General features: G+C 43.9%; 1 protein-coding gene across 9 annotated transcripts; it reads right to left on the reverse strand.

The window, feature by feature from the left end:
• Positions 1-700: 700 nt before the first annotated feature.
• Positions 701-13,673, reverse strand: brd3a (bromodomain containing 3a). 9 transcript variants are annotated; one of them, XM_042058318.1, is made up of 12 exons: positions 13,523-13,673; positions 10,335-10,727; positions 9,312-9,449; positions 8,465-8,612; positions 8,104-8,297; positions 7,280-7,669; positions 6,952-7,080; positions 6,449-6,661; positions 5,710-5,769; positions 4,352-4,587; positions 3,528-3,808; positions 701-2,955 (listed from the first exon to the last, which is right to left on the reverse strand). In XM_042058318.1, the coding sequence occupies exons 2-12, from the start codon at positions 10,533-10,535 to the stop codon at positions 2,840-2,842; spliced, it is 2,106 nt and encodes a 701-aa protein (XP_041914252.1). In that variant the 5' UTR covers positions 10,536-10,727; positions 13,523-13,673; the 3' UTR covers positions 701-2,839. The 9 variants fall into 9 exon arrangements, with proteins under 9 accessions (XP_041914252.1, XP_041914251.1, XP_041914254.1 ...); XM_042058317.1 differs by having other exon boundaries at positions 5,710-5,772; XM_042058320.1 differs by having other exon boundaries at positions 6,464-6,661; positions 7,280-7,678.
• Between the last annotated feature and the right edge of the window lie 77 nt (positions 13,674-13,750).

Raw genomic sequence — 13,750 nt, forward strand, 5'->3', positions numbered from 1 at the left:
ATTTTATGAAAAAATAAACAAAACAAAAAACATTAAGTAACAAAAAAAAAAAAAAAAAAAAAAAAAAAAAAAAATCAAACATGGGAGTACAGGATCGCGCAAGTGAGTGATTACACCATATCTTAGCTTCCATCTCTAAACAACCCCACCAGCCCAATTCCCATTCCCTCCCCTCCCACTCCTGCCAGGTCTGCTGAGGGGTACAGATGCCTGGCTCTACAGCTAACGTTACACCCCCAAAACTTCTCAACTGCTTCCTGTATGGCCCTTTCCTGGAGAGGAACAAAACAGCTTAAAGAGAGAGAGAGAGAGAGAGAGAGAGAGAGAGAGAGAGAGAGAGAGAGAGAGAGAGAGAGAGACTCACGATACATCAGCATGCACGTCAAAAGAAACATTTCAAAGTAAAAAATAAAACCTTTTTTTGTTTTAAAAATATAAAAGGATGTTATTTGAATAGCTTTTCTTTTCGGGGCCAAAATTTTTTTAACTGAACCGTTTTTGTATGCATGTGTGTGTATGACTTTTTACATATTTCTGTATATATATATATATAACTTCTTAAAAGGCTGCTTTCAGTAACATCATTCTCACGAGGACCTGATTTTGATGAGTAGAGCATTGGTCTAAGATGTATATTATTTGGGGATTCCTTTTTTTTCTTTTTGCAATAAGTGCAATAACGTACAAGATAAATCTGAGATAGTACATCATTTCAATTTATATATCTTACATATATATTTCAAAATAACAAGTCTGATAAAATAATTTTAGTGTTCTATGACCATCTTGCCCAGAAAATGTCAATTGTATTGAACAGAACAAGAAAATAATCTGATATCTGTGTATTCAAATGAGTGTTGGCCCAATCCAAATATGCATGAAAATCCTCCTTTGGAAAAACCTCTGAAAGCCGAAGGGAAGCTGGTTCGGGCAGAACGATTGTGGCACAGAGTATGGGGCACGGGTATTTCATTAAGCCAGCGTGACTTTAAAACTGAGTCAACTGGAGAACATTTCTCTCACCCACAAAAACAAAGGCATTACAACTGACACTGAGAAACTCATCAATTGATGGCATTTTTGAGAGGAAGACTCTGATTCAGCAAATTGTTTCTTTGATTCTACAAGGGAGAAGAAAAAAAGTAGAAACAATAACTAGTGGGGTGGGGGTCAAAAAGAGTTTGGTTGTCTACAAGTACAAAAAGAGAACGTGGGATTATTCAGAGAAAGTTGATCATGTTCTTTGCCACTTGTACACCTGTGCAATGACATCAAGGGTACCAAGAGAGCTGCTCGGGATGAATACATTCATCTGCAGATGACAGACCATTGATACTGATGCCTGTGCACACACACACATACTGACACACACCAAACACCACATCTAGTGGTTCATACATCTCAAAAGACAAAAAGAAAAAAGAAAATCTCTTTCTACAAGTTGGGAAATAAGAGGAAACAATATACAATAGAGAAATATTTGAAGCACTTGATGTCTACAAATAGAGCTTCTAACATAACTATCAGACACACATTCATACCCTTTCCTTGAGCCGCTCAACTGTGATTTGACAACGTGGTCGGTCGTTTTTGAACTAGCTTTTGTCTCTAGTCTAGTCTAATGCAACGACCAAAATAAATTAGCATTGTCTTGAGATCTGCCACCCTGTCTGACCACCCACTGGCTGCCATGTCCCCTCCCCCTCCAGAAACCCCCATACACAGCCACGAAAATAAACCAGGAAACATTATTCCATTCTCACCAAACACACACAAGAGAGGAGCTCAATAGCACCTCCTAAAAATTTCCAATCACTGCACACCCCCAAGTGGTAGTATATGGTATTACATTGGCGATACAGCTCAAGTCTAAATCGTGATTCATACTGCACCGGAGATAAACTGCAACCAAACAAGCCTGGTGTGTAAATTGAGGAGAGAGAGGTTTTATCTTGCTCACTTATAGCCTACGCCTTTCAACTAATTGAGAGCTGGCATACAACTAATCAAAGTGAATCCACATACATATCCAATGACAGGCTAGAACGGTAGGAGTAGCGGCTATGACTTAAGCAAGTGAGCCTGTGTGGCAGGGGCTGGAGGGCTTTGGAGAACAGCACAGAGTATAAGGTGGATGACAACAGGCTCTCACCTCTGTCCTAACCACATCACCAAGAGATGGCATTGCAAAATTGACAGCAAGGAGTACATTTTCTTTCCACAATAATAATAATAATAATAATAATACAAAAAAGATTAGGAAACAATTGTTTTTTTTTCTTTTCATCCAAGAATACTTAAAAATGCTCTTGTATGTTCTTTGTGTGGGTGTAAAGAATTATGTTTGGTTGATGGTGTGTGTGTGTGTGTGTGTGTGGGGGGGGGGGGACAACCCTTTGGAAAGTCCGTGAAAATAGTCATCTTACATGTTGCCTGTTTTTGCTGATTTGTTTTTTTCCTCGGAACAAAAAAAAAAAAAAAAAAAAAAATTCAGCTGAAAAAAAAAGCTTGCAAATGTCCCTGTACGCCATCCTTTTTTGTTTGTTTTCTTTTGTTTATTGTTGTTTTTTTCTTTTCTCTCATAAGAAATGAGTCTCAAGAGAAAGGAGGGGAGGCGATGAGAAGGAGGAGGAGGAGGAGGGGAGAAAAGGGCAGGGGGTGAAACAACCATGAATACAATGTTTTAAAAAACAAAAAACCCAAGGATGGGGACAGGGAGTCAAAAGTAAAATAAATGTAAAAAGGAGCAGTTCCCATGGAGGGGTCTGGGGCTGGGGCTGAGTGAGGGGAGGCCGTGTATATGTGTGAGTGTGTGTGTGTCGTGCGTGTGTTTGTGTGTTCAGTCAGAGTCGCTGCTGTCCGAGCTGGAGCCGCTGGAACTGCTGCTCCCCGAGTCCGAAGAGCTGCTGCTGCCGCTCGCACGAGACGGGCCGGACCCAGGCCCTGAGCCTTTCTCTGCACCGGCAGAGAGGACGGGGGGGAGGAGGCGGAGGCAGAAAGGAAGGAAGGAAACAAAGTGGTTAACACTCACACACAAACATGTTTAAACAAAATAACCCTTAAGGACAGAAGACACTCCCTAAGGACTGGCATCACTACCTTATCACCAGAAAAGAAAACTGGCCCATCAAACTCTCCTTTATAAGTAAATGAAGGCCCTGCAGGCACAGTAGTGGGCTGTAGTGACAGTAGAGGCTCGTTAAACCGGTTCTACATCCAGCAAAATTAGTAGGGCTGTGTGTCAGAAAAGGATAGTGCTTCCTGTACAAGTTTGTGTTCTGACATTTCATTTAAACTTTGTTAGACACGCAAAAAAACAACCCAGAAAAATATGTTGCACCTTGAGTATCTGCAGACTTAATTATCATTAAATCCAAGACAGCGTGCCGCACTGAACGTCTGCCTACATTTATAAGTGATGCATGTAGTCCTATGAAAAGGGATCGTCTATCATCTTTTCTGCTTTGATTATGTGACCGTGTGTGTGTGTGTGTGTGTGTGTGTGTGTGTACATTGGGCAGACTTACGTAGCGGTTTCCTCTGCTTCTTCTGCAGGCAGGACTTGACGTACTTCTCCAGCTCACGCAGCGTGGACGGCTTGAGCGTCTCGAAGTCGATCTCGATCTCGTCGGGGTTGGAGTCGCGCAGCGAGGGCTCGCGCGTCTGGATGATGTGCACCACGCGGCCCAGCTTCTCGCCCGGCAGCCGGTTGATGTCCAGGCTCAGCTGCCGCTTCTCGTCGTACGTCATGGGGAGGCACTCCTCCTCCTCGTCCGTCTCGCCCGTGCGGCTGCCCTTCTTTGGTTGCCTAGGAGACGAGCAAGAAAAGACGAGGAGAGAACATTAAGGGAGTTCTTGAAAAATGTAGCTGATTCTGAGAATGACACAAAAGAAGCAGAGAGCTTCCAAGTCTATTTCAGAGACACACGACAGGGAGAGGTAGAACCCAAAACAGGAAACACCAGCATGAGGGACATTGGCTGTGTCTCAAACCACATACTTCCGTCAGTAGTGTTCATAGTGTCCATTTCCAATGGTTAGTATTGTCCCAATATCTGCACTATATACTTAAATTAAGCATTTGAAGTAGGCAAGTAGGTGATTTGAGACACAGCCATTGTGAATGTCCATTTCTCAGCATTACTTTGGCTACATGACATGCATGCCAATGAATAACAACAAGTATTCTAAGTCGACACTAAATCTCTAAATAGATTGGTGAGCTGTAATGGTCCAGCTATTGCCTCATCCATTGTGGTACTCTTCTCCTACCTGTGTTAATTGTATGGGCTGTCCTTTCTAAGCCCTAAACGATGTATGGGACCACACCCATGTGAGTAGCCAGTCCTACCTGGAGGCAGGGACGGTGCTGTTGGCCTTCTTGGAGGGGGCCTTCTTCTGCTGGGCCGGTTTGGCGGGCTGGCCCGCGCCCGGCTTGGCCTTCTTGTCGTCCTCGGGCTTGGCTTTGCTGTGCTTGTTGTCGCGCTCCTTCTTCTTCTTGTCCTTCTCTTTCTTCTCCTTCTTCTTCTTTGGTTTGCTGACGGGCGCCTGAGAGAGAGCGGCCAGCTGCTCGTGGACGGCCTTCAGCTGGGGACAGAGAGGGAGGGAGCTTGTGAGAGAGGCACCTTTTTCGAGCGGTACGCACACAGTCAACTCATGGTTGTCGGATGCGGGCAGCAGATCAGAGTAGGCTTTTAAAGCTCAGCAGGTGTCAGTGAACCCCAGAGGGCGCTGCTGTGCCAGCTGCTCTGAGTGAAGACTTCAGTCCAACAGTTTTGTGGCATTGGGCCTTCAGATTACATCATCTAAAAATCAATATTCTTTAAAAAAAAAAAAAAAAAACATTCAAACTGCAGGGCTGCAAAGTAAGGCTCCTTGGCCAATGCCACATAGGCACTTCATCGACTGCCAAGAAAAGTTTTATCATGGCTAATAATTACAAAATCAAAATTGTCAACATTCTAATTGTCCTGTAAACATATTACGATAGATACATATCTACATGTCCATTACTTATGCACTATATGTGTATTACTTTATGGGCTTCATTCTGAAATCACACTTGAGGTCACATGATCAAAACAGTATACTAACTCCATACTTGTAAGGTTCAGTCAAGCGTAGTGAACAATGATGACTCACAATAAGAGGCCCTTGCTAAGAGGAAGATCATGTTCTTCTATTACTCACTCCAATCAAGCCCAGCCCATGACATTACCCTCCCTGCTAAACTATTAACTTGCAACGACATGTATCTGGTGATAAAACACACTGCTCAGTGTTCTCTCTGGCCATTGTATGTTGATAATGACACATGATCCAAGTTCACTATGAGACACCAGCCAAGTCCACATGAACCAGGCTCAATATGCACAACACATGTTCATTCATACACATACATGCTCACATACTTCACTTCATATATACACACACACTTTCACAGTTTATTCAAAGCATGATGGCAATCTTTACAAATTAGCACAGTGCTCCCCAAACAAACCCCATCCCAGCTAAGCATTTAGCCCTCTACTGCGCTTTGCTAGAACTCAAAAAGCCACTGAGGGCTTGCTGCTCACTGGTGCAGTGTGCTATCGGCAGCCATCTACATGATGATCATTGGCTGGAGGGGGGGGGGGGGGGGGCTAACAGGGGGGAGAAACTAATGTGTGTGTGTGTGTGTGTGCATAGGTGGGGTGAGAGGCAGATCACCTGATGTAACCCGTTTTTACTCCCCCGCCTGCAAGCAATGGGCTTCTTTTCAGACAACCGCTGCTGAGAAAGCCAAACGAGAGTAAGGGGAGGGGGATGCATGGACACAACTCAGAACAAGAAACGTTTCTTACGCTAAACACAAAAAAGAGAGAAAACGAAAGGGAGGGGCAAATAAGCCATGCGTGACTGGGGGAGGGTTGGTGGGGATGGGGGTAGTGGTTCTAAACTGAAGCCATGTTTTTAAGATATAGCCGGGAGAGAATGCATGGTTTGGAGATTTTTGGTACCACAAAAGTTTTTTTTTTTTGGGTTCCAAGCAGCAGCAGAGGGCTAAATGTTTAGTTCTTTGACAGGGAGACGGCAAAGCGATAACCAATCAAAGCTGAAAGCAGAGCAGGTAAAAAGGAGGGGCAACTTATTGGCCAACCACTTTGGCCAATCCCTCCAGCCGCAGAAAGCAGGAAAAAGGTAAAGTGCAGAGAGGAGGAGGAGGAGGAGGAGGAGGAGGAGGAGGCGGTGTCAAAGCTTAGGCCTGGCCCATGTGCATTTTCGGAGGGGTGTGGGGTTCAGGTTGGAATAGGGTTGCAATCCAACCCTCTGAAAGTGGAAACGCCCGAATATTAGGAGGAAGAAGAGGAGAAGGTAGAAGGAAAGGAACAGCTGTTGTGTTTTTTTTTTTTTGTCATTTCTTTGGGGTACTTTTTTTTTTGTCGGTCCTCGGTCTTGTGAAACCCACCTGTTCCGCACCCACCTGTTCCTGCAGCTCTGCCAGGCGAGTGGCGCGCTCCTCCTCGGAGTCGGAGCTGTCGTCGTCAGACGAATCGCCGCTGCTGCCACTGCTGCCCGTGCTCTTGCTGACCACCGGACCGCCCGCCGCGCCACCACCGCCGCCCGGACTTAGCGCCGCTGTCTCGTCCGGCATCTTGGCAAAGCGCATCTCAAACACGTCCTAAAGACAGACACACACACAGCACAAAAGAATAACAATCCTATCAGTCTGCTTAACCATAAGAAACACTTCAAGATGTGCATAAAACATCCAAAAATAGACACAAACAATGAAACATTCATTCATTCTATGACATTTTAATACTTACAGAAAGCTGAATATCAACACATCAAACTTGGCTAAAGGACAAGACATTAGAAATATACATAGAAAGCAGCAAAAGCATTCAATCAAACGACTAAACTTTGAAGTGCCACAACGAAAGCAAATTATTTTGTTGACCCACGTACCTGCAGTTTCCTGGCCATGTCGACCACCTCATGATCTGGTGGGTTATACTTGTAACAATTTGAGAACATTAATCGGACGTCTGCAGCAAAAGCCTGTGCGTCCGTATACTCCCGACCGTCCATCTTTTTCTGGAACAATAAGGAAGAGGGCAAAAAAATAAATAAAACCTCCATAAAAGACTTGACTTATTGACATTAACATGACCTATAAAAGAAAATCAACTTCCTTCTATATTTAATGCTGAAGTTCATCAAGAATTCTGTTTCATGTTCACAGTGGTAATACACTTGATCAGTCAATTAAATATTTAAAAATCAGCGCTCCTACCTTGACGGTGCTCAGGTCCATGGGGTGCTTGATGATGTCATGGTAGTCGTGCAGGGCCAGCGCCTCGGCGTCCACAGGCTTGTAAAAGGGCCAGGCGTAGGCGGCGTGCTTCTTGGACAGCATCTCCTTGAGGATGTTGTCGCAGTGCTTGAGGTGCTCGGTCAGACGCGACCGCTTGCCTCCGCCGCCGTGCTGGCCGCCCAGTTCGCCGTCCTCCGCCTCCTTCTTGGCCAGCTTGACGGGCCGAGGGACGCTCTCGCGCCGCGGGCCTGGCTTGCCACCGCCGGTGGGCTTGACGTCAGAGAGCGGCGTGGGCGACTCGCCGCGGCTAGCCGTGATGGCAGAGGTGTTGGGCGTGGTGGTGTCCGCTTTCCTCTTGATCCCTTTCTTCTGAGGGAACTCAAGAGGGATTCAGATGGACATTTTAAAGTTAGTCCCACGGATCGAGAAACTTTTGAAGAAACGTTGCTGGGCAACCGCTTAACCAGTTCCATGTGTTCTAATTGGAAGACCATGGAGATGATATGCATACTGATGACTGAAGTTCTCCAGAAAAAAAAGAAAACGTTGCCCAAAACATCAAATGGAATGTGCCAGAACAAATGGAATGTGCCAGAACAACCATACTCGGGAACATTAATCAGGAAGTTGCCTTTGACATCAGCAAGTTTCACTAGGTGCCACTCACAAAACACATCACTATCCATTTTAACACCTACATATCTACACACATTTCAGAACTTTCATGGTTTTATGACCTCATCACTCAAACAGCTAGTGCTGCGGTCAGAAAAGAACATTAGGCAGAAAACAAGGGGTCTTACTTTGACGATGGGCTGAGAGGGTGGTCCCACCGGCATCATGGGCGTGGCCTGTGCATTCTGCGTGGAGGGGATGTTGGCGGTGATGGAGCCCACGGGCACAGAGGAGATGACCGGAGTCTGGGGACCCGGAGACGTGGTGCCTGGGAAGGACGTCGGCGGAGAGGGCGACGACACGGCTGCCTCCTGCTGACCACCTGCGGAAACATGAGAAACATTTAAAAAAAAAAAAAATGTTTAAAAGAAAACCCATGAACACAAAGAGAGAAGATGATTACTCTGGCCGAACTGCTGTCATTTGCAGCATCTGCAGTAATTAGTATGGAATAAATCTCAGTTACAGCAGCAATGAACCATGGCTTACCTATTCCGAGTGGTCCAGTCGGCTTGCGGCCCTTCGGGGCCTTGGGGGCAGGTGGAAGGAGCTCCACCTCCTCTTGGGGCATCTGGGCGACCTTCTGCAGGAAAATCTTCTCCAAAGCCTGAGCCATGAGGACGATATCGTCTGTGGGCTGATTGGAGGAGAGATAGGGAGACATCAGATTTTAGATGTAGTGCTCAGAAGGCAGGTTTTGAATAGATTTGTGATGACAATTTTAAGCTGTGTCAGCAAAACTCAAAGTTTTCTTCAACAATTCAGCAGCATCGACATCTGGGCAAGTACTTGTCTGAAGAATAACTCAATTGACCTTTGTCTATCCGTCAATTAATTTTTCGATTTGGTACAACACTCTTTTCAAAAGGGTCACGGTTTTGCAATTCAATTAAGTCATCAAACTAAATTTAAAAAAAAAGTGAAACGGCTTATTTGAGAATACAAAATAATTATCAAATGGGACAATGTTATTTCAGAATTCAATGGCCAATAATAACAGAAATTCATTTTGGTGAATCACCCCTCAGAAACCTAGCAACCACTCAGAAAGCCTTTCATCTGTTGCCATGGCAAGTTCTATAGAAAGGATGACTTGTGAGTCACTTTTTTTCCTGTCAGTAATGATCCCTTTCTCACATTTTGATAAAGAGCCATTTCTGCTAAATGAAGGGTCAAGGAAAGTGTGAGCGCCTGCCAAACGAAATGAAATGAAGGAAAAAGGAACGCAGGGCTTAAATAGGACCCACCCATCAAGTCATTAAATGAATGTCAAACCCAAAGTCTGCATCACACACAAGCTCTGTGCAATGCTCTTCCAACTGTATGATGCGCTCACCTTGTTGTAAATGTAGCAGTTGGTGAACATGGTGTTGAAATCCTGCATGCACTCGCTTGCACTCCAATAGTAGGCGTTCTCCAGCCTCTTCTTAATCGTGCCCATGTCCATGGGGTTCTTGATTATCTTATGATAATCCTGGAAGACAATTACGCAGGTCAGTGATTAGAGACGTGGGACTTCATCATTAAAACGAAACCCTCAAGCCACATTCACTTTCGACTGCCTCTGAAAATAGGCATCAAATGAAAGTGCTTTTTTTTTTTCAATTGAAGATACTTTGACATGATTGCATAAGCCCTGCACTGAGATATGACAGAGAGAGTTGTGGAAAACAGCAGTTACAAATCACATAAACAAGTAGTTGCTTCATCACAGGAAAAGCATTTCCTGCCACTAGTCTACTCAGAATATGCAATCATTGTGCAGTATCATTTGGACCTGATATGTGACCTCATTAGAAAATTGCTATTTTATTTGTTCCTCATTTGTGATGCGATCTGGGAAAACCCTTCACATGGTGAAATTTTACTAACTTGATTGATTCTGACACCATCCTAGCAACATCCAAGATTTTGGAAGGATGGCATCCAGGATTTTGCAAGGGGACAGTGTCCAGATTGTTGCTAGAATGGTATCAGAAGTCGTAAGTTGGTGATATTTCACCAGAGAGGATTGAAACAGAGCAAAATCAAGGATATTTAAGTACATCATGCAAAGGGTTTTCCTAGATCGCATCACATTTGGTTATGTGTATTCTGATGTGAATTGTTGCCCTGCTCATGCATAAATAAAATGACTACATGTTTTCTACAAAGGCATCAACAAGTGTAAGTTGCTTTCACCTATTTTACAGGTGCAACTAAATGACCAAATGACCAAAAGAGCTTCCTATCCACCTTCTATTAACAACACCAATGATTGGTCTGTGTGCTCAACATCAACTCCAACAAAACCTATTAGAATAGTGGAACCCACATGAATGTACAAGATAAACATGAAATCTGAGTTTTCAGGTCTCACCGGCAGGCCTAGTTTTATCGCATCCACTGGCGTGTAGAAGGGCCATGCGAACTGGTGCTTCCACAGCGTCTTGACCACTACATTCTGCATGTACTGCAGCTGGTTGGTCTTCCGGCCCGGCTTACTGGGGTTGGTCACCTCAGGGGGCGGGGGGTTTATGGGGGTGGGCGGGGCTGGGGTTGCCGAGGTGACGGCGGACATGCTGGTGATCGGGGAACGGGAAGGGGTGGGGGGAAGGGGAACGTTGTCGTAGCGAGGAGGACTGCGACCTCTGCGCGAGGCAGATGCGGAGGTGGTGGTGGGGTTTTAGGGGGCGCTTGTTCTGGTTGTCTGTCTGCTCTGCCGTGATCTGATGGGGACTACATCCTACGGCAGGGGCTGTCTCTGCAACCGCTGAAAGACAATGGGCAGGTGAGAACCAAAACATCATCAATAATGAGAACATTTTTTTTTTTTTACTTGGCACACAAAATAAAGTTTGGTACATATTACAGGCACTAACATCAATCAATCCACAAAGCCGAAAATACACAGGGGTTCTAAAACATTTAAAATAAGACATTTAAGTATTATATTTTTCCTAATTTTTAATTATCATATTTTTAGGCTACCAATTAAAGAAAGTGAAGAAAAAGATCGTCATAACCAATAGGGACAACACCAAATCAACGCCACTGAAATATTAGCCTGCATGCATATGCAAATCAAACACACTTAGCTAAACACTAAAAACAATTATGAAAGTGTACATGTATAGCAAATGGGCAGAGAGCTTCAAAGCCTTCCAGTGTTATTCAACAGCAGGGCAAGCAAGCCACCTCGAGCTGGACAGCTGGCTGATGGGTCTCTAGGGAACCAGTCTGATTGGTGCTGGGGCTCAGACTGCCTCCTGCAGCATCAGGCTTTCAGCTGGGACAATAGTACTGGGGGTCACCTATTAGATCAGGGTTCAAATGTGAACCAACTGAATAGCTTCCTAAGCCTGGCCCAGTGATAAGCCCGAGCGTGCCAAGTTCAGGCCCTTGGCGGTTTTATTGAATTGAGGGAGGGAGGGAGGGAGGGAGGGGGGGGCAATGTTGGCAATGGGGGGGCCCTTATTTATTCATTCATGTTTCATCACTAAAGCTGACATTTAGAAATAAGCACACCCACACAGTGAGGACAGGGTAGACTCCCTGTACAAATAACAACTGACAATATCAACTGACAACTTCATTTACACCAATTCACTGAAAGGTTTTTTTTTTTTTTTATCACAAACCACTACATAACCATCAATGGCCGAACGGCCTCTTCACATAGCCACAGCTGGTTATGATGAAGCAGCTCTTCAGGACAAGCCATCTATTTACTTTTTGAGGCTATTCTTGTCTATTTATTAACCACACAGAGATGCTCTGATGAAAACTGCCAGAGGATATATTCCTCAAGGGGATTTTTCAATGTCATTCACAAGACCAGGTGGTATACATTTCATCCATATGGCAAACCCTTGGCTTAAACTCTCCTGTTGGTGTATTGTAGGCATACAATATATTGCAGAGTTCTCTCATTTAAATGTTTACAGAATAAGGGAGGTTGATAAAAAAGAAAAAGAAAACTATGAGCCTGACCCACAGGCCACCTTCCACAACCTGCCATCCAATAACAAGTTGCTTTTGACGGCTTAAAAAAAAAAAAAATCAGAGCCAAGCAATCGCTACCGTTTGCTGCGGATCTGAAACCGACCACAATATCTGATTTGTTTTTGCTAGTTACAGTCATATGCATGTCTGACATTGCATGGTAGTATCACACTGATTCACTTCTAAAGGAAATATACTAAAACACAGTAACGAAGGTATAAGGTATGTTCAACGTATACAATAATGTTACCGACAAACCACAATATTTCAATTTGAAACATTATTGTATATTCCTGGTATCCAGACTAACAGCGACATTGTAACGTTATTATAATAGCAAATAAAGTAAGAATTCAAGACGGAAAAATAGAGAAAGAACACGCGAAGTGCCGTAAAATAACTGTTAATTGCATTTTGCGTATAAATAAGAACAGTTAGTCTCAAAATAGTTTACGCTATGAGTAAGACCACAGCTTTGCGTGCAAACGCAGATTGTTAATCGTATAACAATAACGTTAAAGTTACAGACATGCACCCCAGTGCAGCTTATGACCTCCCGCGTAAACAATCAAATGGCCGTAACGTTACCTCAACATTAGCTAACGAAATTCGCTAACAAGAAACAAGTCCACACTCATTCATTCTACAGCAGATCCATGTGGTATAATAAGCATGCATGAAATAACAGAGTACTCTCCAGGCTGAATAAACCCGTGTAATTGGCAGCATCACGACAATATGCTTAGTGCTATCAAAAAAATAAATCTATTTGGCAAGAGTTAGCTTGAGTTAACTTACCTCAATACAAAGCCAGATGGCTAAAGGCTATCAAGCTACATAACCTAGCAGCCAAGCAAACATGCTAACGTTCGCATGCGCGGGGAAGGAGCAAGCACTGCTCCAAAATCTGCGAGGGAATATTTAAAAAGTGCCTAAATGCAATATGAACCAAACGAGAAGTTTCGTGTCTAACAAAAACACGCCATAACAATTTGGCTTACGAGTCCGTATTTATAGTGAGAACAGATGTAACATTACCAGACGTGAAAATGTTTTCTTTAGAGGCGTATTAGCTACTGCCTGCTACCTGGCCGTGGATGCGCCAAGCCTTCATTGCTGTTCTTTTAAAATAGCTAGCAAGGCTTCCTAGCTTTACATTCACCAAAAAGATGGCGGGCAGATGTACCTAGCCTTTAGCACGCTAGCGATATAGTTAGCTCGAGGCTAGTCAGTCTAATTTTCGTCGTAGATTTAATGTTAAATTCAAGAGCTTGTTAGTATACCAACATTTAGCAAAACCCCCGAGTCTTCGTACACTATGATCCAGAACTGATTTTTGTACTATATAGACAATATTTCGCATTAAAGACCCGTGGCAGGCTTTTGTTGTAACGTTATTGTTGCAATGCACAGGCGAAGCATTGTTGAAAACATTGCTATCTAGTAAACAGCATGCCATGCACAATATCAGTAATAGATTTATAACTACAAGAAAATTAATTAGATATTATTGTCATTCAGCAGAATATAGCATGGATAAATATGAATACTTCAAAATATTACTTATTTTACAGCTCCGAGATGTTTAGCTTGTAGCTAGTGGTCCGGGAAGCTCCTCTTTTATTTCACCGAGCTAGGGCAGCATAGAGATGAGGTACAAGAAGTCCTCTGCCCATGCGCAATGGCGCGCTGTTTCACGGACCTTGTGCGTTCATAGACAGTTGTTGTGTTACTAAATACAACGCAACTCACCTTGTGGTGAAATATCAAGACAACACCCCCCACCCACCC

The sequence above is a fragment of the Alosa sapidissima genome, chromosome 13 (assembly GCF_018492685.1).
Source record: "Alosa sapidissima isolate fAloSap1 chromosome 13, fAloSap1.pri, whole genome shotgun sequence".
Lineage (NCBI taxonomy): Eukaryota > Metazoa > Chordata > Actinopteri > Clupeiformes > Clupeidae > Alosa > Alosa sapidissima.